Consider the following 27,908-nt stretch of genomic DNA (forward strand, 5'->3'; position numbering starts at 1 on the left):
GTCGACAGGAGTAGTGCCGGAAGACTGGAGGATAGCAAATGTTGACCCCTTGTTCAAGAAGGGGAGTAGAGACAGCCCTGGTAATTATAGACCTGTGAGCCTTACTTCGGTTGTGGGTAAAATGTTGGAAAAGGTGAAAAGAGATAGGATTTATAATCATCTTGAAAAGAATAAGTTCATTTGCGATAGTCAGCACGGTTTTGTGAAAGGTAGGTCGTGCCTCACAAACCTTATTGAGTTTTTCGAGAAGGTGACCAAACAGGTGGATGAGGGTAAAGCCGTGGATGTGGTGTATATGGATTTCAGTAAGGCGTTTGATAAGGTTCCCCACGGTAGGCTATTGCAGAAAATACGGAAGTATGGGGTTGAAGGTGATTTAGAGCTTTGGATCAGAAATTGCCGAGCTGAAAGAAGACAGAGGGTGGTGGTTGATGGCAAATGTTCATCCTGGAGTTTAGTTACTAGTGGTGTACTGCAAGGTTCTGTTTTGGGGCCATTGCTGTTTGTCATTTTTATAAATGACCTGGATGAGGGTGTAGAAGGGTGGGTTAGTAAATTTGCGGATGACACGAAGGTCGGTGGAGTTGTGGATAGTGTCGAAGGGTGTTGTAGGGTACAGAGGGACATAGATAGGCTGCAGAGCTGGGCTGAGAGATGGCAAATGGAGTTTAATGCGGAGAAGTGTGAGGTGATTCACTTTGGAAGGAGTAACAGCAATGCAGAGTACTGGGCTAATGGGAAGATTCTTGGTAGTGTAGATGAGTAGAGAGATCTTGGAGTCCAGCTACATAAATCCCTGAAAGTTGCTACCCAGGTTAATAGGGCTGTTAAGAAGGCATATGGTGTGTTAGCTTTTATTAGTAGGGGGATCGAGTTTCGGAGCCACGAGGTCATGATGCAGCTGTACAAAACTCTGGTGAGGCCGCACCTTGAGTATTGCATGCAGTTCTGGTCACCGCATTATAGGAAGGATGTGGAAGCTTTGGAAAGGGTGCAGAGGAGATTTACTAGGATGTTGCCTGGTATGGAGGGAAGGTCTTACGAGGAAAGGCTGAGGGACTTGGGGTTGTTTTCGTTAGAGAGAAGGAGGAGGAGAGGTGACTTAATAGAGACATACAAGATAATCAGAGGGTTAGATAGGGTGGATAGTGAGAGTCTTTTTCCTCGGATGATGATGGCAAACACGAGGGGACATAGCTATAAGTTGAGGGGTGAAAGATATAGGACAGATGTCAGAGGTAGTTTCTTTACGCAGAGAGTAGTAGGGGCGTGGAATGCCCTGCCTGCAACAGTAGTAGACTCGCCAACTTTAAGGGCATTTAAGTGGTCATTGGATAGACATATGGATGAAAATGGAATAGTGTAGGTCAGATGGTTTCACAGGTCGGCGCAACATCGAGGGCCGAAGGGCCTGTACTGCACTGTAATGTTCTAATTCTAAAAAACAGGTGTGAGGAACCCGGTAACAGGTGAGGAACCCGGTAAAAGGTGTGAGGAACCCGGTAACAGGTGAGGAACCCATTAACAGGTGAGGAACCCGGTAACAGGTGTGAGGAACCCGGTGACAGGTGAGGAACCCAGTAACAGGTGTGTGGAACCCGGTAACAGGTGTGTGGAACCCGGTAACAGGTGTGAGGAACCCGGTGACAGGTGAGGAACCCGGTAACAGGTGAGGAACCCATTAACAGATGAGGAACCCGTTAACAGGTGAGGAACCCGGTAACAGGTGAGGAACCCGGTAATAGGTGTGAGGAACCCGGTAACAGGTGTGAGGAACCCGGTGACAGGTGAGGAACCCAGTAACAGGTGTGAGGAACCCATTAACAGATGAGGAACCCGTTAACAGGTGAGGAACCCGGTAACAGGTGAGGAACCCGGTAACAGGTGTGAGGAACCCGGTAACAGGTGTGAGGAACTGGTCACAGGTGAGGAACCCAGTAACAGGTGTGAGGAACCCGTTAACAGATGAGGAACCCGTTAACAGGTGTGGAACCCGGTAACAGGTGTGAGGAACTGGTCACAGGTGAGGAACCCAGTAACAGGTGTGAGGAACCCGTTAACAGATGAGGAACCCGTTAACAGGTGAGGAACCCGGTAACAGGTGAGGAACCCGTTAACAGGTGAGGAACCCGGTAACAGGTGAGGAACCCGGTAACAGGTGAGGAACCCGGTAACAGGTGTTAGGAACCCGGTAACAGGTGTGAGGAACCCGGTGACAGGTGAGGAACCCAGTAACAGGTGTGAGGAACCCATTAACAGGTGAGGAACCCGGTAACAGGTGAGGAACCCATTAACAGATGAGGAACCCGTTAACAGGTGAGGAACCCGGTAACAGGTGAGGAACCCGGTAACAGGTGTGAGGAACCCGGTAACAGGTGTGAGGAACCCGGTAACAGGTGTGAGGAACCCGGTAACAGGTGTTAGGAACCCGGTAACAGGTGTGAGGAACCCGGTGACAGGTGAGGAACCCAGTAACAGGTGTGAGGAACCCATTAACAGGTGAGGAACCCGGTAACAGGTGAGGAACCCATTAACAGATGAGGAACCCGTTAACAGGTGAGGAACCCGGTAACAGGTGAGGAACCCGGTAACAGGTGTGAGGAACCCGGTAACAGGTGTGAGGAACTGGTCACAGGTGAGGAACCCAGCAAGGTTCTTTCACCATTGAATTCAATCTATGCAGAGTTCTACCTGGCAAATGACCATCTTGACTACCTGACCTATTGTTATTCTTTTGCCCCACCCCCGCTTTATTTGTTTAAAACCTATTACATTTCTAATCTTTTCCAGTTCTGATGAAAGGTCACTGACCTGAAAGGTTAACTCTATTTCTCTCTTTACAGCTGCTGCCAGACCTGCTGAGTATTTCCAGCATTTTTTATTTGTTATTGAAGTAGCAGCTGCATTTTCCTGATAACCTGCTCCCTGTGCACAAGGCTCCGCCCCGGGTAAAATCTGGTCGCTGGCGTAAAACGCGCGGTATCCTGTCTGTCGCCCATTGTACTCTCCGCCCGATTTTCCGCTCCATTGACCTCAACAGAACTGAATAGCAGGTGGAGCACATGTCATTGGTCACTGCAATAGCGCAGACTTTACCCTCGGGACTGAGATGGTTTTGTACTCATGTCTGTCAAAAGTCTGGAAAATTAGCCAAGTGTTGTAACCAATGGAGATTTTTGTTAGATAAGGGGATTAGGGAGTCGGAAACAAGGCAGGAAATGCAGTTAACCTGCAGATCAGCTGTGAGAGAATCGAATGGCGGAACAGACTGGAGGGGCTGAATGGCCTCCTCCTGTTCCTGTGTTCCTTCCTATTCCAAAGAAAGAACTCATTTTTCCTTGGGTGATTTTGTTGTCAATGATATTTTTATTTTTGGTAACTATGCCAACTGTTTAAAATTGTTGAAATTGTCACATGGATGAAATGGGCAGACACATGGCAGATGTAATTGAATGCAGAGAGGTGTGTGATCTTGCAGAAGGGGGAGAGGATGTACAAAGTAAATGGTAGAATTTTAAATTGTGTATAGGAACAGAGAGAGAGTTGGAGGAAAAATTCCTTGAAGGTCTAGTTGATGCAGCTGTTAGTCAGCATAGAGATGGTGATCTTTATAAATAGAGACATCTAGTACCAAAACAGACCTTTATAAATCACTGGTTAGGCCTCAGCTGGAGTATTGTGTCCATTTTTGGGTTGCAGACTTTCGGATGGTTGTTAAGGCCTTGGAGTGGGTTTAGTGCAGATTTACCAGTTGATATCAGGGATCGAGTGATTTCTGTTATGTGGGTAGACTGGAGAACCTGCAATAGATCTCGTTAGAAAACAACCAAGTTTAAGAGGAGATTTAATCGAGGCGTTCAAACTCATGAGGGGGTTTTGAGGGGGTAAATGAGGAGAAACTGTTCCCAGTGGTAGGAGGGTCAGTAACCAGAGGGACACAGATTGAGGATATTCGGTAAAAGAACCAGAGGGGGAGATGAGGAGAATTTTTTTGACACAGTCAGTTGTTGTGATCTGGAACGCGCTGCCTGAAAGGGCGGTGGAAGCAGATTCAATAGTAACTTTCAAAAGGGGAATTGGAGAAATACTGGAAGGGGGAAGATTTGCAGGAGGATGGGGAAAAGAGCAGGGCACTGGGACTCTTCAAAGAGCTAGTAAAGGCACGATGAGCCGAATGGCCTCCTTCTGTGCTGAACGATTTGATCGCTTCTAGCTCTTTGATATTGTGAAATACCTGTCCATCACATTTCTCTATTCGGTGCTTGGACATTTTCGCTGCCAGGCAATATTTATACCTGGTTATTGGCGACATCAGTGAGTCACAAATGAGCCTTGGCAGTGCAGAGAGATGGTGGAGACCGCCACCTATTTAATATTGACATTTTACCACCATATTCAGAGCAGTTTGGGAGGAACCGGGGCCTCTGGATTGGTCAACCCAGGAGACGCCCCTTCCAGTTTCAACCTTGAAGGAAGGAGGTAGAAGTATCATTTTTTCAAAAAAACTACGTCACGTACAAAATCATGTGAGAATTTACCAGAGAGAAGAGCAATACATGTGGAAGATATCCACACCAATAAACTCCTGTTAAATATCAGCAAACTGGCCTTCATTCCTGATCAGAACAGGAGCAAGTGGAACTTCAGAGCAAATAGTTCCTGCAAAGCTGATCCAATTCTGCTCCATTTGACAAGTGCTACCAGCTCCTTTGCAAATTTCAGACAGGAAGCAAAGAAAAATGTGCTTCAATCGATGGAGGGAGATGTTTGTTCTTTTTGTTTAACCTGCTCTGAGGTTGTGTTTCTAATCAGAGTGCGCTTCCACCCCAGCACTGATACAATGACATTTGCAATCATCTAAACCGGTGGGTCATGTACAGCAAACAGCATCTTTGAAGAACATAGACAACTGCCCAGAGACTGGTGGCTCCAGAGAGGACACTACAGGGCACAAGGCCCCCAGGAGAGACAGCATGAGCCGAGCATTCTCAACACGCAATTCCAAAGGTGTTAAGACATTGACTGCCTTCCGGCAATGATGTTCACCTTGTGGCTGAGTTACTGAACTTCCTCATTCCTCTCCGGCAAAGCTGAGATTCAGCTTGAATTGCTTGTGTCTTTCCTTGTTATTTCAGCAGATTCTCTGCTTCCTTTGTTCACCACGAACTGAAACGACAGCAACTGGGATCTTACCCAGCAAGCAGAAAATAAAGGCCAGTCTCCTGAAAGCAAAGAGTTGAGTTATTCCAGTAGTTAGTGTTTGGTGAGAAAGAGGACATCTGCCCTCATATATTCTGCTCATTTTATTTTGGACATGGGCTGACCTCCATTGTTTGACAGACAGTGAATCATTTTCTAGGGAAGGGACATTACAGCGAGTCGAACCCATAACTGTGACAAAACACTTTAACAAGCAGGCAGACATGTTGTCCCGTATAGATACAAACACAGTTTTAAATTGAGGAGCAATGAATTAGAAGGATTTTACTGGATTTTATTGGAAGGTTGGGAGCAGTTTGCGATTTTGTGAATAGCGACTTATAAAATCTTCGTGATTGAAGATTTGATGAACATTGAGGTAATGATATTATCTCTGCCCCCATTAACTGTTTGTTCCTCCTTATGTCCTCACACTTTAGGCTGTGGGAAACCCTCTTTGTCCTTTCAGTCCCACAGTTGGAATACACCCTCTTCCTGTCTCTGAATCTTCCTGATAATCTTATATCTTATTTGCTTGGAAGTTATGTAACAGACCCCTCTCTGTGATTGGTGTATCGGTTGTTTCACCTGCTCTGTCTTTCTCTATTTTTCTTTCCAAATTTAATCAAACGCCTAACTTTCACTCCTCTGTTCTGATGACCATTGCACACTGGAAAGGTTTTAATCCAGTCTGCCGCCCTTTGCAGATGTTAAGCGGCTCCTGGTTCCCCGCGTGACTGTGCATTTATGGTTAAAGTATCTCTTGTTCCTTAAGTCTTTGAAATCGATCGGAGAACCGGTTAGTCGCAATTGTCCGACTTCTAGTGGGCGATGGTTTCAAACATAAACTCCAGAAATGGGCAGAATGGAGAAAAGTAAAGATGTAACTCTCCAATTTACAGCCGCTGCAATTGTATTTCCAAACTGAATGGTTCTCCCAGTCTTTATCTATCTATCGAACACACTGCAGTGAGGGGTGAGTTTTATCGACATTGCACAGAATTACAGCATTTTATTCTGCTTTTTCCTACTTGGTAAATCTACATGAAGCAACGTTTAGCCGGGAGTTGTAGCCTGGTTCGGAAAACACACTGGAATATCCAAATTCCAACTGCATTGGTTATTTCACAGACATGTGATATAAGTTCTGGTTTTGTGTAGCAGGTCACTAACAGTTTTGAACTACAAGTTACTCTCCATTCAGTTTTCATTTAGTTAGATCAAGCTCGGACATAAAAAAGCATTTTCATTTCGGGATCCATGAGACGTCCTGTGGATGTAATTCCCTCCTGTTACTGAGGGGTTATTTCAACCTGACATTTAATAAATCTGGGAACAGACCTGGAGCCTGTTCCATGCTGGAAATGTCACTGTGCTAGCTTCTCCTGACAAACCGCTCTCCATGTAGAAATGGAACGGCACAGCCCGGCTATTTACCCATTTGGGGGTGACTCGCTTTTTCTCTCTGAAAGGGAAGAGAAAGTACTTGTCACACCTGAAAAAGTCCAGCTCTTTCGGAAGGAAGCACTTTCTCCAAAGTGCCACTGACAATGGTTTGGATTTTCACTGCATGTATTGCTGTTCACTCTGGGAGGTTTGTCAGCATGTCACATGGTTTTGTATTTGAGCTGCTTTTGAAAAAGTGCTTCGACTCCCTGATATTATACTTGGAAATATGAGACTTTGTTTTTATTCGTTCATGGGATGTGAGCGTCGCTGGCAAGGCCAGTATTTATTGTTCATCCTAAAAATAATAATAGGGGCCCTTTAAGGCTCAAACGTTTGACAAATTGGACTTTTTGTCGCTGTATTTATGGTTGGATTTGAGAATCTGTGTGCGCTGTTCATTCTGTTGGTCCTGGAAACATGCAAAGCAAACATGATCCACTGTGCACGGTTAAGTGAAGGCCCTTATTTTCAAGAGGATTATAGAGTACTCCAGCATTGTTATCACATTGTACAGTTAAATTAATCTTCTTTAATCCTGAATCAACATTATACATTGGGAGCTGAATTAATGTCGATCTAAACCCCCCACCATCTATTGAAGAGGTAACCCTTGTCATGATTGTATGTGTGAGCTGGAGTATTAGAGACTATACGGTACTTGGAAGGGAAACTGAAAGTAGGTTTGTATTTTGGGGAAAATACCTGACCCGAGGGCTGTTGTAAAGTCAGATAGGCATATGCTGCAGTAGTAAATATAAATCTTTAATAAAGCTTGTTAAACCTTTGTTGCAGTTAAATCTGTGACTTCAAGTGTGATTCTTTGAACCTGAGATGTGACAATGCTCAGGAAAGTTTAACTACAATGTGCCTCCACCTGGTGACGAAATGGTGGAAGTGCTAAACTCCTGTCCCATCGCCACAATCGATGTTGTTTTAAGTCAAAATCCTTTCTCCCATCGCTTACAATACTGAAAACCTTTGCACTTGCTCAGTCTGCTGCAGTTCAGCCAAATCCCATTGTATTTACAGAACCTGTCTGTGATTGAGAAGTGAATGTCTGTGCAGCAAGTCTGTGAACGAGAGAAAGATTAATTAAATGAGTGAAGTACAAGACAAAAAATTCATTCATTGTTGGCTGTGGGCTCGATGCAGAACAAAGGATTCCAAAGAGTCTGTAGAGTGGGTTTGCAATGAAATATATACTTAAATGTGTAGCGTCAGGAATGAGATGTAGTTTACAATTAGTGTGGAAAGTCTCCTCTGTTATGTAACTTATCCCCACAGGCAAATGATAGAATTTTAGAACAAATAAGGAAATCCCTCAGTCTAGCATTTCTATATCCGCTCTGAGGAAGAGCGACCCAATCAATCCCGCTCCCTTGCCAGCTCCCCATTCACTCCCATGTTTTTCCCTTTTCAAATGCATATCCAAATCCCGTCTGAAATATAACAGGGAATCAGCCTCCACCGCCCATTCAGATGGTGAATTCCAGATCATAACAATTCTCTGTGTAACAGATAATGAGAGAGAGCAGAGGAGAGAGAGAGAGAATACCAGAGCAGGAGAGAGAAATGGATGGAGCAACAGAGAAATAGATATGGAGAGAAAGCAACAGAGAGGGAGAGTTGGAGATTGGAACTGAGAGTGGTATTGTCACTGGACTAGTAACCCAGAGACCCAGGATATTGCTCTGGGGACATGGGTTTGAATCCCACCACAGCAGAAGGTGGAATTCGAATTCAATTAATAAATCTGGAATTAATAGCTAGTCTAATAACAGCCATGTAACCATGTCAATTGTTGTAAAAACCCATCTGGTTAACTAATGTTCTGTAGGGAAGGAAATCTGCCATCCTTACCTGGTCTGGCCGACATGACACATGTGGTTGACCCTTAATTGGCCTAGCAAGCTACTCAGTTGCATCAAACTGCTACAAAGTCAATAAGGAATTAAACTGGACGGACCACCCGGCATCGACCTAGGCATCGGAAATTACAACAGCAAACCCAGCCCTCTCGACCTCGCAAAGTCCCCCTTACTAACATCTGGGAGCTTGTGCCAAAGTTGGGAGAGCTGTCCCACAGACTAGTCAAGCAGCAGCCTTACATAGTCATACTCACTGAATGATACCTCTCAGACAATATCTCAGACACTGCCATCACCATCCCCGGGTATGTCCTGTCCCACCAGCAGGACAGACCCACCAGAGGTGGGGACACAATGGTATACTGTAGGGAGGGTGGTGCCCTGGGAGTCCTCAACATCGATTCCGGACCCCATGAAGTCTCATGGCATCAGGTCAAATATGGGCAAGGTAACCTCCTACTGATTATCACGTAGTGCCATCCCTCATCTGATGAGTCAGTACTCCATGGTGTACACCACTTGGAGGAAGCACTGAGGGTGGGGAATGTACTCTGAGTGGGGGACTTCAATGTCCATCACTAAGAGTGGCTCAGGAGCGCCAATACTGACTGAGCTGGCCGAGTCCTCAAGGACATAGATGCTGGACTGAGTATGTGGCAGGTGGTGAGGGAACCAATAAGAGGGAAAAACATACTTGACCTCGTCCTCACCAATTTACCTGTTGCTGATGCATCTGTCCATGACAGTATTGGTAGGAGTGACCACCGCACAGTCCTGGTGGAGATGAAATCCCACCTTCACACTGAGGATACCCACCATCGTGCTAAATGGGATAGATTTCGAGCAGATCCAGCAATGTAAAACTGGGCATCCACGAGGTGCTGTGAGCCATCATCAGCAGCAGAATTGTACTCGACCACAATCTGTAACCTCATGGCCCGGCAAATCCCCCCACTCTACCATTACCATCAAGCTGGGGAACCAACCCTGGTTCAATGAAGAGTGCAGGAGACCATGCCAGGAGCAGCAACAGGCATACCTCAAAATGAGGTGTCAGCCTGGTGAAGCTACAACACAGGACAAGACCACCTTCTTAAGGGCAATTAGATATGGGAAATAGATGCTGGTGGAGACAGCGACACCCACATCCCATGACGAATAAAAAAACCTATCCACCCATTCCACCAACTTGTCAATGTCCTCTTGCAGTTCTACACTCTCCTCCTCACAGTTCACAATGCTTGCAAGTTCCATATCATCTGCAAACATTGAAATTCTGCCCTGTACACCAAGGCCCAGGTCATTAATATATATCAGGAAAAGCAAGGGTCCCAACATTGATCCCTGGGGAACCCCACTACAAACCTTCCTCCAGCCCAAAAAAACATCCATTAACCACTACTCTTTGTTCCCTGTCACTCAGCCGATTCCGTATCCATGTTGCTACTGTCCCTATTATTCCATGAACTATAACTTTGTGCATAATGTCTGTTGTGTGGCACTGTATCAAACACCTTTTGAAAGTCCAGGTATTGCACTGATCTCATCAACCCTCTCTGTTATCTCCTCAAAAAAGCCCAGCAAGTTAGTTAAACATGATTTTCCCTGAAGAAATACATGCAATAAAAGTGACCATGAAGCTGTTGGATTGTTGTAAAACCCAACTAGTTCACTAATGTCCCTCGAGGGAAGGAAAGCTGCCGTCCTTACCCGGTCTGGTCTTTATGTGACTCCAGTCCCACATTAACCTGGGCGACTTTTAACTGCCCTCTTACCTGCTCGGCCACTTCAATCAGTTTGTATCAAACCACGAGAAAGAAAAAGAATAAAACCTACCTGAAATGTTTCAAACCACCTCTTGTATTGAAGGGGTTCAGTCAGATCAACCCAGAGTCTGGTTCCTGTATTAAAGGGATTCGGTCAGATCAACCCAGAGTCTGGTTCCTGTATTAAAGTGGTTCAGTCAGATCAACCCAGAGTCTGGTTCCTGTATTAAAGGGGTTCAGCCAGTAGATGGCCCCACTGTCCAGTTCAACCGGCCAATAGAAACTGAGCAACAGCGCCAAGAGGGCGGCATTCCAGAGACACCTTGAAGCAACTTTGAAAACAAGCCTTGCATTTAAATAGCACCTTCCAGCATCTCAGGCGTTCCCAAAGTGCTTCATAGCCGATGAAGTACTGCCTATTTTTGAAGCAGTCACTGTTGTAATGTAGAAAACGTGGCAGCCAAATTTGTGGACAGCAAGATCCCACAAACATCAATGTGATACTGACCAGGTCATCTGGAATACTGTGGGGGAGCGGGAGCACAGGGGCAGTATCAAGGGAGTGCTGTGTTGTCGGAAGGGCAGTACTGAGGGAGTACTACACGATTGGAGGCACAGTGCGAAGGGAGTGCCACACTGTCAGAGGTGCTGTCATTTGGATGAGTCATTAAACTGAGGGCTCCATCTGCCCACTCAAATGGATGTAAAAGAGTTCTCCGCAGATGCTGCCAGGACTGCTGAGTGTTTCCAGCACTTTTTGGTTTTATTATTATTTATCTCATTGATATTTGTGGGATCTTGCTCTGTGTAAATTGTCAAGAAAGATGCTGTATAAATGCAGGTCTTTCTTTAATGTAGGAACAGTCTTGAAGTAATAGAAAAAACTGAAAAACTGGAATTTCCCTTTCGGAGATACATTGAACTGTTGGTTGGGGCTCTCTCCTCGTGTTGCTCTGATTTGGAACATGTTTGACTGTCCGTGTGGCCTCAAGACACACGACTTTTAATGGAATCCATACTTCAGGATAAACTAGATCTTCCTCATTGTTGTGAGTGAGTTTACTTCAGTACCCAGGACACATTGATCACTCCATTTAGTTGCTGTTGTCCTTGTTTCAGTATCTGAGACACATTGAATGTCCTCATGGCTGTGGCTTTCTCACCTCGATTATAATCCCCAATTATTTGATAAAACTGAATGACTTGCTCGGCCTTTTCAGAGGGCAGTTAAGAGTTAACCACATTGCTGTGGGTCTGGAGTTACTTGTAGACCAGACCAGGTAAGGACGGCAGATTTTCCTTCCCTAACTAATCATTTACCTGTTTATCTAATGACTGCCTCTGGACTTCAGCTCTCTGGTCTCACTGTCTCCTGCTCCCACTCTCGGATCACTCCTTGTCTTGTGAAAGACCAGAACAGCACCTCTTCCCTCCCTGCGCCGAATTCCCTCACTCACCAAATTGTCCGAGTGAAGTACTCTGTTGCAGCAGTACGCCATCGTGCTGGCCTCCATGCTGCTCACTTGGTGTGTAAGTAAAAACCAATTCCAAAGACCTGAATCAGGCCCTGCTGACTGGGTAAGCAGTTCTAACTCGTCACCTCATTAACTAACCGTGTAGCGACATGAGGGGAGGGCGGATCTTTTTTGGGCAGCGAGTGTTTGGGATGTGGAATGCGCTGCCTGAGAGTGTGGTGGAGGCACATTCAATGGTGGCTTTCAAAAGGGAATTGGATAATGATGTGGAGTAAAGTTGTGCCAGGGCTAGGGGAGGTAAAGGCGGGGGGCAGTGGGACTAGCTGAGTTGCTCTGACAGAGAGCCAGCACAGACAGGATGGGCCGAATGGCCTCCTCCTCTGCTCTCACCATTCTCTCATTCCATTCACTTCAACCCCTTCTCCCTCCAAGGGCTTCTCCTGGCGCCAGTGTGTCAGGCTCACACTGCCGAGTGTGTGTGTGTAAGCTTCACACTACTGCTCCTGTGTGTCTGCATAGATTGCAGATAGAATTCACACAGTCTCTGCATTAGAAATAGAAAAGCTCAGCAATCTCACACAATATCAGCTGAGTCCACATTGCCTCACAGCTGATTCTTATTTCTAATCTTTACAGTGGCGAGTGTCTGACATTAAACTGAAATATCCCACAGCCTCTCTTCATATCTATCTCTTCAATTCAATCATTATGGATCTGACTGCTGTCATATATAATGTTTTATACACTTCCTACATTTCCTGTTCCTGATCTCTGTCTCTCCTGTTGAAATCTTGGCGCCTCTCTCGGGGAAGGAGCTCGGCTGTGATGCCTCCCACAGTCAAATAGCCTGTCTACATCCAGTGTGACACCAGAAAGCGCCTGGAGACTGCAGAACCGTCTGGAACGAAGGTCTTGGCCATAAACGAGTTTGTTTTGGTGTGTAATGTTTATTGGACAATATATTTAAAATTTGTACAACAAAGGGATTTGGGGGAAGTGGTTCCTGAAGATCAGGTGTTGAGGAACAAGTCTGGATCCCTGATAATGAGTTACTCTGTCAACCTCCTGATTGATCTAATGCTGGGTCAGAGGGGTTTGATCTGGTTAGGCCCCATCTGGAGTCACTGTGTTCAGTCTGGGCACCGCCCCTCAGGATGGATATATTGCCCGTGGAGAAGGTGCAGCGCAGATTCAGCAGAATGATACTGAGTGGAAAGGGTTAAATTACAAGGACAGGTTGCACAGATGAGGCTTGTATTCCCTTTTCTATCAAAAATTAAAAGGTGATCTAATCGCTGTGTTTAAGGTAATTAAAGGATTTGACAGGATAAATAGGAGAGCCAACACAGATTAGATGGGCTGAACAGCCTCATTCTGAGCTGTAACTATTGTTTAATTGAGTTCTCTCCCCCTACATGCCCCATCCAGGTCAATATCCCTGAACCAACATCACTTTAAATAAAACTGATGATCTGAATCATTATCACTTTGCTGTCCATGGGATCTTGCTGTGCACAAGGTAGCTGTTGCATTTCCTACATTACAACAGTAACTACATTTGAAAAAGTACTTCCCTGACTGTGAAACACTTTGGGAATGTCCTGAGGTGGTGAAAGACGCTGTATAAATGTAAACTCTTTCTTTTATAGAGAGTTTCAGAAATGCTCACACTATCAAAGCTCGACAGTCCTGTCACATCCAGTCTTGAACAGTGGGGAACAATTAAACAACAGGAGGAGGAGGCTCCATGAACATCCCCATCCTCAGTGATGGGGGAGCCCAGCACCAGTGAAAAAGACCAGGCTGAAGTGATCACAACCATCTTCAGCTGGAAGTGCCGACTGGATGATCCATCCCGGCCTCTTCCTGAGATCCCACAATCACAGATACCGTCATCAGACAATTCAATTCACTCCAGTTAGGATCAAGAGACTTCCTGCCTGTACACAGCAGCATCTCTGTTCAGGCAGTGACGGACAGAGTCATTAAACATAACAAGACTGTACATTCACTAATATTAACACTGACTTCTCTTTAATCAGAGATTAAATCAAAAACTACATATAGAAAAGTAACATTAATTATACAGAATAGAGGTACAGATATAGACAAAATCTATAGGACTCAGTTTCAATTGTAGAAAACATGTATAAAATATTTACAGTATAAATTACACATAAAAACAGTGACAATGAGGAACTGGACTGCAGAGAGGGAGATCGGAGTCCAAGATATACAAATCATTAAAAGCTGGTGAACAGGCACAGATCCTTGAATTAATAAACATTGCTCGAGTGCAAAAGTGAGGACTTTCTGGTAAACCTTCATAAATTCACCAGTTTCAGCCTCAGCTGGAGTATTGAGTCTGGGGATCACACTTTAGGGAGGATGTCAAGGCTTTGGAGAGGAGATTTACTAGAATGGTTCCAGGGTGAGAGACTTCAGTAACAGAAACCACAGAAGGAGCCCATTCAGCCCATCGTGTCAGCACAGCCGAAAAAAACTGGCCGCCCAATATAATATGTGGAGAGACTGGAGAAGCCACAGGCAGTTTCAATCTGTAAAATATCTAGAAGATGGAATCTGTATATAAACAGTTACTGGCAATAATGTCGCTGCTGGTTTTGCCCAGTGGATGCTGCTGCACAGAGAGTTTCTGAAGCCTCTTCCCATGTTCACCACTGTGGGAGAACCATCGCTACAAGGACTGCAGTGGTTCAAGTAGAGATGGACAATAAATGGGGCCCTGCCAGTATCACCCACACTGAGAACAGGTTAATAAATGCATCAGAAACTACCTGATGTTCCCACTGTTTGGACCGAGGCGGGAGGAGTGCACTGTTAATTCAGTCCCGCTTCTCCACAGATCACAACATATTCTTTAAGTTTTCCATTTGTTGAAACAATTCCCCAGAATAAAACACACTAACCAGGTTTCTTTACCAAACAAAATTAACAGATTATAAAACAATTCTTAACTAGTAATACAGTAAAACAATATCACAGATCAAATTTTTAAATATCCAATATTAGATTTTAAAATGTCCCCTTTACCTTAGTTCCTTCACACTCACACATTCCTATACATAAATCAGTTAACCGGAAAAAGAAAAAGAATTTAGATTAGAGCTCTGTTACAGACAAAAACACAAATAGATCACGTGTCCACCCCAAAAAGAATAGCAGATGAGACTCACTGCACCAAAGAAGCACACAGTCCAACGTCTGAGCAACTGTTACAGAATCTTCCAGAATTAGTTCTCTTCAGGCAGTGTTGAAAAGCAATTTAGCTGGCCTTGTTAAAATGCAGGAACATGACAAATTAACATGCTGAACTTCAGAGTCTTTGAGGGAATTGAGAGTAAAAGCACTGGGTTGTAGTCCTCTGTTCTTCCTTGGAATTCTTTCCTGATTCTGTCCTTCTTTGACACTTTAGTAGCACTTGACTTTTGTCTCCCTCCAGAAGGTACCACACACATGCACTGACTGACAACCAAACAGCTTGGCAGTTCGCTGCCCACCCAGATGTTCTCTGTTGTTACTGGGCTTGTCAATTTCTGCCCTTTGCCATGGCTTCTGTTCAAATCAGAGCCCAACCAGGTGACAAACTGTTGCCAATTGGCCCTCAGTGTCTTCTTGATTGAAAAACATTTAGCTTAATTATAAATTCCTTTATTTTATTAAATAATTTTTTAAAAGTCACTTTCATAAAACCACTCGCTCATAAAGAGGATATTTTGGAAGTTACCATCTCACACAGGGAGTGATCAATGGGTTACACAGCTGAAGTTGGTCCTGTGTGTTCCTGAGACTGGGTTTGGACACAGTGTGTATCAGTAATACTGGGATATAATGTAATATCAATCAGACAGGTTTTCTAGTAAAGGGACAACACTTTCACTGGGTGATTATCTCAAGACTCTGCTGGTCAGAGGGGTTTGTACAGAGTGGGAAGTGATTGTTGATCCCAATCCTGAGCTCAGACTTTCCACCAGGATTCACTGGATAACCACAATACTGGGCTGATTTTCCCCTCCCTGACCCAGGCTCAGTGCAGTGTAAAGTCAGTTAGTGCTGGACAGCCCCGTTCCCCAGAAGGTTTTGTTCTCCAGCTGCTCCATTCTGATGCTCAGGTGCTGTTGTGAAACATGGGACCTTGTGACCTGAACAAGTCACCCCTGTCAAAGGGACGACATTAGATGCTTCATTTTGATTGATGCTGTGATGATTTTGAACACAATTCCTGGGAGAGAAAAACAGCAGAGTTCAGGTTACATTAAAAGAATCCAACACTTTGTACAAGTGTGTAAAGGAGCTGTTCAGGAGCACAGACCGATTAAATTACACTCAACATCCTGGGCACCAATGGCAGCTGGAAAATGGGTCACAGGAGCTGCACGGTGATGGAGCACAGAGTGTAGAGGAGAGGAGGCTTATAGAGGAGGCAATGGGCAAGAGCTGGACACTCCATGGGACCTGTGCTGACCGAGGCACCAGACCAATAGAAAAATGACAACTCACCTCAACATTGGAGATTAAGAAGAATTGATGAAGATCTCGGTTAACACTGAACTGAAGATGATGGGGATCAGATCAGACAGGAGGAGGCTGGTAATGTCCGTACTCTCCAGTCTGATCCTGTATTATTGAAAGGAGCCACAGATGGACAGGATATTCCCGGATGTGATCAAACCCGACCCAGCAGTGACCAAACAGGCTGACGGAGACAGAAATATTGGGATGGGGGAAAAGAGTCAGAGGACAGAGTTAGAGAATCTGCAATAGTTTCCCCCCCACAACTGGCAGATAGGTAAGAGATGGGCAGGGAGATGTGGATGTTGAGGGAGGCAGAGAAATGCAACATATTTTATTGTTAGTGATCAAAACCACTGATGGTCAGGTCAAGGGATGAGAGTGGACACAGGGTATATCACAGAAGCGGAGGTAGGTGGTATTGGAGTGATGGGAGAGAATATGGAGTCAGAAGCTCAGCTCAGGGTCTGATAGGACTCCGAGGTTGTGAACAGTCTGGTTCAGCCTCAGACAGTGGCCAGGGAGGGGGATGGAGTCAGTGACTGGGGAACAGAGCAAGGATCAGAGGCTGATGAAAAGTCAGAGGAGAGGGGACAAGGGGATTTTAGGTGTAGGCTGGTGAGTTGTTTGCTGCAGAGATTAGACGAGTGTCTATTAACTGTGTGATAGAGGGAGCCGCACATTCCTGCTCTTCACCTTCAGTTCAGCAGCTAGAGGATGACAACAAGCTGGAAGTGACTGGATAATGCAGAATTGAAACATCCCACACAGCACAAAGTGTATCAGTGCACACAACATTTCCACAACACCAAATATAATAAAACAAAACTAGAATTAACAATGGGAACTGCAGAACATTCCAGAACTCACCATCTTTGTCGCTTTAGGAAAACCAGAATTATGCAAAGAAGAACAAGAATTATGCAAATAAGAACAAGAATTGCGATGACCAATCCAACTACTGCTCCAGTAGAGGGTCCAGGAGCTAAAGACAGAATGAAGCCGTTAACAGACTGGGACACACTAACAAAACTAACAGCAGAGACTGTCAGCACCTAGTGTTTCAGAACCATCCCCAGTACAAACACATCCCTGGTCAATTCTAGTCCTGGAGGAATGCGGGAGACTAAATATTAATAATCTCACACACACACACACTGCCCCACAGTCTGATAGATACATGCTTTCCAATGGAGATAACTGGACACTGACCAGCAGCAGCTTCCCTTCAATTAAACCCAACAGCTCGCTGAAATAGAGCAGGAATTTTAAACTCGTGAAAATCACAGGATTGGATGGATGCTGGTTTACATCCAGCTCCTGGAGTTCCCGGAAAGATGGGAAAAGATTTGGAAGGTGACAACACATTAAAGGATTTGGGAGGGGAAAGGGAGGTAGGAGATGGGACAGTAGTTTCCGAAGGTTAAGGGTTATTTTTTTGAGGATAGCGATGATCTCGCCAGATTTACAGGAGAGGCAGATAACACCTGGAGACAAGCATTTACAATATCGACTAACATTACAACCAAGAGGGAAAGGTGGGTGTTCGGTAGTTTAGCAGGAACAGGATCAAGGGAACAGGAGGTGGGTCTCATGGACATGATGAGCTCAAACAGGGAATGAGTGGAAATAGGAGAGAAACCAGAGAAAGATGGGAGTTCAGGGTTAGGGCAGGATTATAGGAAGTTTGGCCAGGTGTGCTAGTGGAAGGGAGGGACACGACAGAGGCAGCTTTTCGAATGGTCTCGAACTTAGTGACAGAACAGTCCATGAGCTCCTCGCACGTATTGTTGGACTTATTACCCATTCAGTGTGAGCATATGTAAAATCTAAAAACACATGCAGTAGTTTAGAAACAGATTTACCTGGTACAGGTGTGTTCAATACAGGTGTGTTCAGTACAGGTGTACGAGTTCGCTCTAAAGAAAACATCATGTGTTTAGCATTGTGTGTGACGGTAGACAGGCAATTGCTCACACCTGAAGATCTAATACATAGTTTACAACAAAAATGCATTTCTTTAATGTAAAAAATCCCAGCAAGGAAAGTGTTCCAACCGTGGCTAACAAAAGAAATCAAAGATTGTATTAGAGCAAAGGAAGAGGCGTATAAAGTTGCCAAAAACATGTTAATCCTGAGGATTGGGAACATTTCAAAATTCTGCAAAGGAGGACCGGGAAAAAGATTAAGAAAGGGAAATAGAATAGGAGAGTAAATTAGCGAGAAACATAAAAACAGACTGTAAAAGCTTCTCCAGATCTGTAAAACAGAAAAGATTAGTAAAGACAAATGTGGGTCCATTACAAACAGACTTAGGAGAATTTATAATTGGGAACAAGGAAATGGCAGAGAAAATAAAACAAATACTTTGTGTCTGTCTTCACAGAGGAAAATACTAAAAAGCTCCCAGAAATAATGGAGAATCAAGGGACTAGTGTCAACAAGGAACTGCAAGATACCAATATTAATAAACAAGTACAAGAGAAATTAGTGGGACTGAAAGTAGATAAATCCTCTGGACCTGATGATCTACATCCCAGCATGTTGAAAGAGGTGGCTGTAGAGATAGTTGATGCATTAGTGGTCATCTTTCAAAATTCTGTAGACTCTGGAATGGTTCCCGCAGACTGGAAGGTGGTAAATGTAACCCAACTGTTTAAGAAAGGAGGGAGAGAGAAAACAGGGAACTACAGACCTGTTAGCCTAGACATCAGTCATCGGGAAAATGCTAGAATCTACAATAAAGGATGTGATAACTGGACACTTCGAAAATAATGGTAGGATTGGGCAGAGTCAACCTGGATTTATGAAAGGGAAATCATGTTTTATAAACCTGTTGGAGTTTTTTTTTTGAGATGTAACTAACAGAATAGAAAAGGGAGGGAAGAGGTGGATGTGCGATATCTGGATTTGAAGAAAACCTCTGATAAAGTCCCACACAAGAGGTTGGTAAACAAAATGAGAACACATGGGATTGGAGTGAATCTACTGGCAGGGATTGAGAACTGGTTAACAGACAGAAAACAGAGAGTCGGAATAAATGGGTCATTTCCAGGTTGGCAGGTTGTTACAAGTGGGATACTACAAGGAACAGTGCTTGGGCCCAGCTATTCACAATCTAGATCAATGATTTGGATGTGGAGATTAAATGTAATATTTCCAAGTTTGCACAAGACAAAAAACTAGGTGGAAGTGAGAGTTGTGAGGAGGATGCAAAGAGGCTTCAAGGAGATATGGAGAGGTTAAGCAAGTGGGCAAAAGATTGGAGAAATGTGAGGTAATCCACTTTGGGAGGGAAAACAGAAATACAGAGTATTTCTTAAACAGTGAGAGGCTGGGAATGTTGAATTTCAAAAGGACTTGGGTGTCCTTGTTCATGAGTCACTGAAAGCTAACATGCTGGTACAGCAAGCAATTAAAGCAGCTAATGGTATGTTGGTTTTTATTACAAGAGGATTTGAGTATAGGAGTAAAGACTGCATTAATATAGAGCCTTGGTGAGACTGCATCTGGAGTATTGTGTAGTTTTAGTCTCATTACCAAAGGAAAGATACACTTGCCACAAAGAGAGTGCAACGAAGGTTCACCAAACTAATTCCCGGGATGGAGGGATTGTCTGATGAGGAAAGATTAAATGGACTCGGCCTTTATTCTCTAGAGTTTAGAAGAATGAGAGGTGATCTCATTCAAACATACAAAATTCTTACAGGTCTCGACAGGGTAGATGTAGGAAGGATGTCTCCCCAGGCTGGGGGTGGGGGTCTAGAACCAGGGGACACAGTCTCAGAATAAGAGGTAAGCCATTTAGGACTGAGATGAGGAGGAATTTCTTCACTCAGAGGGTGGTGAATCTTCAGAATTCTCTGCCCCAGAGGGCAGTGGAGGCTCAATCATTGAGTATGTTCAAGACTGAGATCGACAGATTTCTACATATTAAAAATATCAAGGGTTACGGGGGTAGTGCAGGAAAATGGTGTTGAAGCAGAAGATCAGCCATGATCTCATTGAATGTCGGAACAGGCTCGAAGGGCTGAATGGCCTCCTCTTGCTCCTATTTCTTATGTAAACTGCAGAAATGTTCAAATACTCTATCGGGCTGTAGTGAAACACATCCCGGGAGGAACGAGACTCGGGACAAACAGATCAGGAAGGATCAGGAACAGGGTCGGCAGAGTGAAAAATCCAACAGGATTGCATTCACTTTGAGGGGGAGAATGGAAGTTTTCCTGAGTTACCCCCAGCAGGATCATTCCCAGCAGACTACACCCACCTGTGGAGAGAATTCCCACAGGATCCTGGGCCGACTGGGATACACTTTCAAGGTAAGTGCACTGGGTCTTGTAAAGGCTGCCTGAGAGGTGCTATGGACCCCACCTCCTTCACCCCAACATCTGGAGACAGATGTAGCATGTTTTTGGAGAGTGAGAGCAGCTTAATAGCACCGTTAACTCCTTCCATCACCCAGTTTAGCAGCTCTGTCCTTCAGGGCTCAGCCAGCTCGGTCAGTGGTGGTATTACAGAGTGACCCTTGGTGATAGACAGTGAAGTCCCCACTCAGTACATTCTGTGTCCTTGTTACCCTCAGTGCTTCCTCCAAGTGGTGTTCAACGTGGAGGAGAACTGATTCATCAGCTGAGGGAGGGCAGGAGGTGATAATCAGCAGGAGGTCTCCAGGCCCATGTTTGACCTGAAGCTGTGAGATTTCATGGGGCTCAGAGTCAATGTTGAGGAGTCCTGGAGTCACTCCCTCCTGACTGTATACCACTGTGTCCCCACCACTGGTGGGTCTGTCCTGCCAGTGGGACAGGACATACCCAGGGATGGTGATCGAGGAGTCTGGGATGTCGGGTTGATTCTGTGACTATGACTGTCTCACAAATCTCTCCCAACATGGACACCAGTCTCCAGATGTCAGTGAGGGGGACTTTGCAGTGTCAAAAGGGCTGGGTTAGCCTTTGCTGTGTCCTGATTCGATATCTGGGTCACAGCCAGTGGTCCGTTCAGTTTTATTCTTGTTTTTCTTTCTGGTGGTTTGATACAAACTGATTGAAGTGACCGAGCAAATCAGAGGGCAGTTAAAAGTCAACCAGGTTAATGTGGGACTGGAGTCACATATAGACCAGACCAGGTAAGGATGGCAGGTTTCCTTCCCGAGAGGGACATTAGTGAACCAGTTGGGTTTTACAACAATTCAACAGCTTCATGGTCACTTTTATTGGGACCAACTTTATATTTCCAGATTTATTTTAAACTGAATTTCAATTCTGAAAGTGGGATTCCATGGTGGGATTTGAACTCACATTCTCTGGATTATTTTTTTTAATTCATCCATGGGATGTGGGCGTCACTGGCCAGGCCAGGATTTATTGCCCATCCCTAATTGCCCTTGAGAAGGTGGTGGTGAGCTGCCTTCTTGAACCGCTGCAGTCCATGTGGGGTAGGTACACCCACAGTGCTGTTCGGAAGGGAGTTCTAGGATTTTGACCCAGCGACAGTGAAGGAACGGCGATATAGTTCCAAGTCAGGATGGTGTGTGACTTGGAGGGGAACTTGCAGGTGGTGGTGTTCCCATGTATTTGCTGCCCTTGTCCTTCTAGTTGGTAGAGGTCACGGGTTTGGAAGGTGCTGTCTAAGGAGCCTTGGTGCATTGCTGCAGTGCATCTTGTAGATGGTACACACTGCTGCCACTGTGCGTTGGTGGTGGAGGGAGTGAATGTTTGTAGATGGGGTGCCAATCAAGCGGGCTGCTTTGTCCTGGATGGTGTCGAGCTTCTTGAGTGTTGTTGGAGCTGCACCCATCCAGGCAAGTGGAGAGTATTCCATCACACTCCTGACTTGTGCCTTGTAGATGGTGGACAGGCTTTGGGGAGTCAGGAGGTGAGTTACTCGCCTCAGGATTCCAAGCCTCTGACCTGCTCTTGTAGCCATGGTATTTATATGGCTACTCCAGTTCAGTTTCTGGTCAATGGTAGCCCCTAGGATGTTGATAGTGGGGGATTCAGCGATGGTAATGCCGTTGAATGTCAAGGGGAGATGGTTAGATTCTCTCTTGTTGGAGATGGTGATTGCCTGGCACTTGTGTGGTGCGAATGTTACTTGCCACTTAACAGCCCAAGCCTGGATATTGTCCAGGTCTTGCTGCATTTCTACACGGACTGCTTCAGTATCTGAGGAGTCACGAATGGTGCTGAACATTGTGCAATCACCAGCGAACATCCCCACTTCTGAACTTATGATTGAAAGAAGGTCATTGATGAAGCAGCTGAAGATGGTTGGGCCTCGGACACTACCCTGAGGAATTAGAATTAGAACATTACAGCGCAGTGCAGGCCCTTCGGCCCTCGATGTTGCGCCGATCTGTGAAACCATCTGACCTACACTATTCCATTTTCATCCATATGTCTATCCAATGACCACTTAAATGCCCTTAAAGTTGGCGAGTCTACTACTGTTGCAGGCAGGGCGTTCCACCCCCCTACTACTCTCTGAGTAAAGAAACTAACTCTGACATCTGTCCTATATCTATCACCCCTTAACTTAAAGCTATGTCCCCTCGTGTTTGCCATCACCATCCGAGGAAAAAGACTCTCACTATCCAACCTATCTAACCCTCTGATTATCTTATATGTCTCTATTAAGTCACCTCTCCTCCTCCTTCTCTCCAATGAAAACAACCTCAAGTCCCTCAGCCTTCCCTCCATACCAGGCAACATCCTAGTAAATCTCCTCTGCACCCTTTCCATAGCTTCCACATCCTTCCTATAATGCAGTGACCAGAACTGCACGCAATACTCCAGGTGCGGTCTCACCAGAGTTTTGTACACCTGCAGCATGACCTCGTGGCTCCGAAACTCGATCCCCCTACTAATAAAAGCTAACACACCATATGCCTTCTTAACAGCCCTATTAACCTGGGTAGCAACCTTCAGGGAATTATGCACCTGGACACCAAGATCTCTCTGTTCATCTACGCTACCAAGAATCTTCCCATTAGCCCAGTACTCTGCATTGCTGTTACTCCTTCCAAAGTGAATCACCTCACACTTTTCCGCATTAAACTCCATTTGCCATCTCTCAGCCCAGCTCTGCAGCCTATCTATGTCCCTCTGTACCCTACAACATCCTTTGGCACTATCCACAACTCCACCGACCTTAGTGTCATCCGCAAATTTACTAACCCACCCTTCTACACCCTCTTCCAGGTCATTTATAAAAATGACAAACAGCAGTGGCCCCAAAACAGATCCTTGCGGTAGACCACTCGTAACTAAACTCCAGGATGAACATTTGCCATCAACCACCACCCTCTGTCTTCTTTCAGCTAGCCAATTTCTGATCCAAAGCTCTAAATCACCTTCAACCCCATACTTCCGTATTTTCTGCAATAGCCTACCATGGGGAACCTTATCAAACGCCTTACTGAAATCCATATACACCACATCCACGTCTTTACCCTCATCCACCTGTTTGGTCACCTTCTCGAAAAACTCAATAAGGTTTGTGAGGCACGACCTACCCGTCACAAAACCGTGCTGACTATCGCTAATGAGGAACTCCTGCAGTGATGTCCTGGAGCTCAGATGATTGACCTCCAACAACCACAACCATCTTCCTTTGTGCTAGGTATGACTTCAGCCAGCGGAGGGTTTTCCCCGATTCCCATCGACCTCAGTTTTGCGAGGGCTCCTTGATGCCATATTCGGTCAAATGCTGCCTTGATGTCAACGGCAGTCACTCTCACCTCACCTCTGGATTACTAGTCCAGGCCTCTGGATTACTAGTCTAGTAACATAACCACTGCACTACCGTACCAATAAAATCAGAGTAAATGCAGAATACCTGAAACAGAAACTTCTCACCTGTTACAGAGAGATCAACATCTTGATGAAAGACAACATCTGCCCTCTTGTAAAACTGGCACACATACTTGTACTGGTCTGACTGCCTGAGGTCAGAGATCATAACTGACCAGTTGCCTTGTTCCAGTTGATCTTTGAACAGGTTTGTTCTGTTTCTGAACCGTGGGTCTTGTAGTGCCAACTCATCATTTCCATTGGCAAATCTGTGTAAAACTCCACGCTTGAATATCCACCAAATTACCTGGAAATCAGAGACCGGGACATTCTCTTTGTAGACACAGGGCAGCACAACATGCTCCCCAAGGAACCCAGAAACTGGGACAGACGAGTAACCTGGAAAAGATTGAAAGTATTTATCCACAGATATAACCTCCCTGCTGGTACATTCCATCCCAAGCTTCACATGGTTACACTGCGATGCTTGATTTACAAGAAGCACTGATCAGTAACTCACTGCTTTCATTTCTGTGGGAAGGTTAAAGGTCAGGCATTAAGGGCCTTCAACTAAAACCAGCTTGTGCTGGATATTTGTATCCACAGAGCAGCTGGACAGCACTTTGAATCGTGTGTTTCCCATTGTACACATGCTGGGAGAACACATCAGGATATTGGTCACCCTGCCCACCTCCCCCCTTTGGGAGAACAATGACAGACCAGTGAACTGGCAGTGAGATCCCCAAACAAACACTGGATTTGGGACTGAGGTTTACAGAATCACCCAGGCTTCAACACTGAACCAACTAATCCGAGCTCTGCTGAACGTGAGAGCAGTCACAGCGCTTACCTGAAACAGCAGCAACAGCATTTAGCAGCAGCAGGAGGAGGAGGAGTTTCTGTAAGTTGGGTCCCTGCAACAAGAAAACACAGTTACCCCCCTTTACCACAGTTTCTTGCTGCTCATGTCCATTTCTGAACCGGACTGTGTCACTGTGTCCCCCACCCCTGGGTGTAGATTAACAGCTAGGTGTTTATTTTCAGTTTAAACACAGTTTCTCTCGCTCCATCTCCTGTCTGACATTTCTCCTTTTATAAATGAGACCCTGCCCCAGGGTCAGGAAGACAAAGCCCCGAAATAGAACAAACTCTTCCCCTTTTTAGAGGGAGACAAACAATAAAGAGGCGAATCCTCGGGGAGAGAAAGGAAAGTTTCCCCCACATCCCCCTCCCTCTCCCCGGGTGTGAGACACTGACAATACCTGCAGCGCTTTTCCATCCATTCTCCCGAACCCTGATCATCCCCTCTCGGAGACGGGAGACAGGGAATCTGCTGCTCAACCCGGATCGGCCAACTGCGCCTGTTATACTTTGAAACACAGGGACGATAGGGGTATGGTCCAGACAGAGGGGAATCAGTCCCGGTCCCCGTGTCTGTGTCTCTGTCCAGACAGAGGGGGGATCAGTCCCAGTCCCTGTGTCTGGGTTCAGACAGAGGGGGATCAGTCCTGGTCCCTGTGTCTGGGTCCAGACAGAGGGGAATCAGTCCTAGCCCCTGTGTCTGGGTCCAGACAGAGGGGGATCAGTCCTGGTCCCAGTGTCTGGGTTCAGACAGAGGGGGATCAGTCCGAGTCCCTGTGTCTGGGTCCAGACAGAGGGGGATCAGTCCCAGTCCCCGTGTCTGGGTCCAGACAGAGGGGGATCAGTCCCAGTCCCCGTGTCTGTGTCAGGGTCCAGACAGAGGGGTATCAGTCCCGGTCCCTGTGTCTGGGTCCAGACAGAGGATGATCAGTCTGGGTCCCTGTGTCTGGGTCCAGACAGAGAGGGATCAGTCCCGGTCCCTGTATCTGGGTCCAGACAGAGGGGGATCAGTCCCGGTCCCTGTATCTGGGTCCAGACAGAGGGGGATCAGTCCTAGTCCCTGTGTCTGGGTCCAGACAGAGGGGGATCAGTCCTGGTCCCTGTGTCTGGGTCCAGACATAGGGGGATCAGTCCTAGTCCCTGTGTCTGGGTCCAGACAGAGGGGGATCAGTCCCGGTCCCCGTGTCTGGGTCCAGAAAGAGGGGGATCAGTCCCGGTCCCCGTGTCTGGGTCCAGAAAGAGGGGGATCAGTCCCGGACTCTGTGTCTGTGTCTGGGTCCAGACTGAGAGGGGAGTCAAACCCAGTCCCAGTCCCTGTGTCTGGGTCCAGACAGAGAGGGATCAGTCCTGGTCCCTGTGTCTGGTCCATGTGGAGTATGCACACCATTCTGCTGTTAGGAAGGATGTTGCAGGATTTTGACCCAGCGACAGTTCTACTCGGGATGGTGTGTGGCTTGGAGGGGAACTTGCAGGTGGTGGTGTTCCCATGCATCTGCTGCCTTTGTCCTTCTAGTTGGTAGAGGTCATGGGTTTGGAAGGTGTTGTCTAAGGAGCCTTGGTGCATTGCTGCAGTGCATCTTGTAGATGGTACACACTGCTGCCACTGTGTGTCGGTGGTGGAGAGAGTGAATGTTTGTAGATGGGGTGTCAATCAAGCGGGCTGCTTTGTCCTGGATGGTGTCGAGCTTCTTGAGTGTTGTTGGAGCTGCACTCATCCAGGCAAGTGGAGAGTCTTCCATCACACTCCTGACTTGTGCCTTGTAGATGGTGGACAGGCTTTGGGGAGTCGGGAGGTGAGTTACTCACCGCAGGATTCCCAACCTCTGACCTGCTCTTGTAGACACAGTATTTATATGGCTACTCCAGTTCAGTTTCTGGTCAATGGTAACCCCCAGAATGTTCTGGATGATATTTCCAGGATGGTGAGTGACCTTGAGAGGAACATGCGAGGCCTCCTTAGACCGACTGCACAATTTTTGTATCCGTGCTTATATAATGAATATTTTGCACTTGTTTTGCTCTCAGCAAATTTTAAAATTAAAAATTAGATTCCATAGTGAGGGAATAATGTTAAAAAGAAAGCCCAAACAGAAACAAAGCAAATTGACTATAATTATAAACTCTGTCCTGCTTTCCAGTCAATGAGGTTTTATCACAACTGCTGAAAGTCTTTATTTCACAATTTTATTGTTTTAGCTCGATTTCTATTGGTGGATTCTAACCGTCAATCAGCGCAGACCCGCCCCTCGGCGGCGAAACAGCTGGGCGGAGCATTCATCGCCTTGACCCTGATCGACACCGAGCTCGGCCAATAGGAACACACTGCTGGCAGGGGAAGGCTGTCGGTTCAGCCAATGGGCGGCAGCGGGGGCGGGACCGCGCTGAACAAGATGGCCCCCGTGTCCGCCGCCATTTTAAAGTTTATTTCCTGCACCATCTGGTCTGGATGGTGAACGGTGCTGAAAAAAACAAGGAGGCGCAAACCGCAAACCGCAAACAGCAACGTTTATCAGGAAGGAGCCGCTCGCCATTACTGACCCCCCCGAGTGTGAGACACTGACAGTACCTGAAACCCCTTTTCTATCGTCAAGGCCTCGATCATCCCCTCCCGGAGACAGGGGAGCTGCTGCTGCTCAGCCGGAGGAGTCAGACCGAAAGAGAAAGAGCAGCTGCAGGCAGAGACCAAAGTACAAGGGCAGGGTGGAGCCGGAGGCTGAGCGGATAATGTTATTGGACTGGCAATCCAGAGGCAATAAAAACAGAAAGTGCTGGAAAACGATCAGGCAGCGTCTGTGCAGCGAGAGAGAACAGAGTTAACGTTTCAGGTCTGTGTCCCTTCATCAGAACTGCAATAGATTAATAACCACAATGTCAGGGTTAGACCTGAGAGAAGGGAGTGCAGCAAGTTCAGAGGGAGAGAGGTTAGAGTGAGTGAGTGAGTGGGGGGGGGGGGGGGGGGGGGGG

General features: G+C 46.1%; 3 protein-coding genes across 5 annotated transcripts in view; 1 reads left to right on the forward strand and 2 right to left on the reverse strand.

Moving 5' to 3' along the window:
• The window catches only part of LOC137352753 (V-set domain-containing T-cell activation inhibitor 1-like), a 137,124-nt gene that overhangs the window by 87,077 nt on the left and 22,139 nt on the right, over positions 1 to 27,908 (reverse strand). The gene's annotated exons all lie outside the window — the stretch shown is intronic.
• Positions 1 to 27,908, forward strand: part of LOC137352758 (myelin-oligodendrocyte glycoprotein-like) — a 113,484-nt gene that overhangs the window by 64,723 nt on the left and 20,853 nt on the right. The window contains exon 1 of one of the 2 annotated variants that reach the window (XM_068018547.1): positions 27,308 to 27,769. The exons of the other annotated variant lie outside the window; for it this stretch is intronic. The gene's annotated coding sequence lies outside the window, so the exon portion shown is untranslated. Of the gene's footprint in view, positions 1 to 27,307; positions 27,770 to 27,908 lie in introns of those variants that run through there. 2 annotated transcript variants of the gene reach the window in all.
• On the reverse strand, positions 13,770 to 27,616 carry LOC137352759 (V-set domain-containing T-cell activation inhibitor 1-like). 2 transcript variants are annotated; one of them, XM_068018554.1, is made up of 6 exons: positions 27,511 to 27,616; positions 24,934 to 24,997; positions 24,150 to 24,482; positions 18,156 to 18,209; positions 17,161 to 17,275; positions 13,770 to 16,000 (listed from the first exon to the last, which is right to left on the reverse strand). In XM_068018554.1, the coding sequence occupies exons 1-6, from the start codon at positions 27,544 to 27,546 to the stop codon at positions 15,826 to 15,828; spliced, it is 777 nt and encodes a 258-aa protein (XP_067874655.1). In that variant the 5' UTR covers positions 27,547 to 27,616; the 3' UTR covers positions 13,770 to 15,825. The 2 variants fall into 2 exon arrangements, with proteins under 2 accessions (XP_067874655.1, XP_067874656.1); XM_068018555.1 differs by lacking the exon at positions 17,161 to 17,275 and having other exon boundaries at positions 15,848 to 16,000.

Source organism: Heterodontus francisci, chromosome 39 (assembly GCF_036365525.1).
Source record: "Heterodontus francisci isolate sHetFra1 chromosome 39, sHetFra1.hap1, whole genome shotgun sequence".
Lineage (NCBI taxonomy): Eukaryota > Metazoa > Chordata > Chondrichthyes > Heterodontiformes > Heterodontidae > Heterodontus > Heterodontus francisci.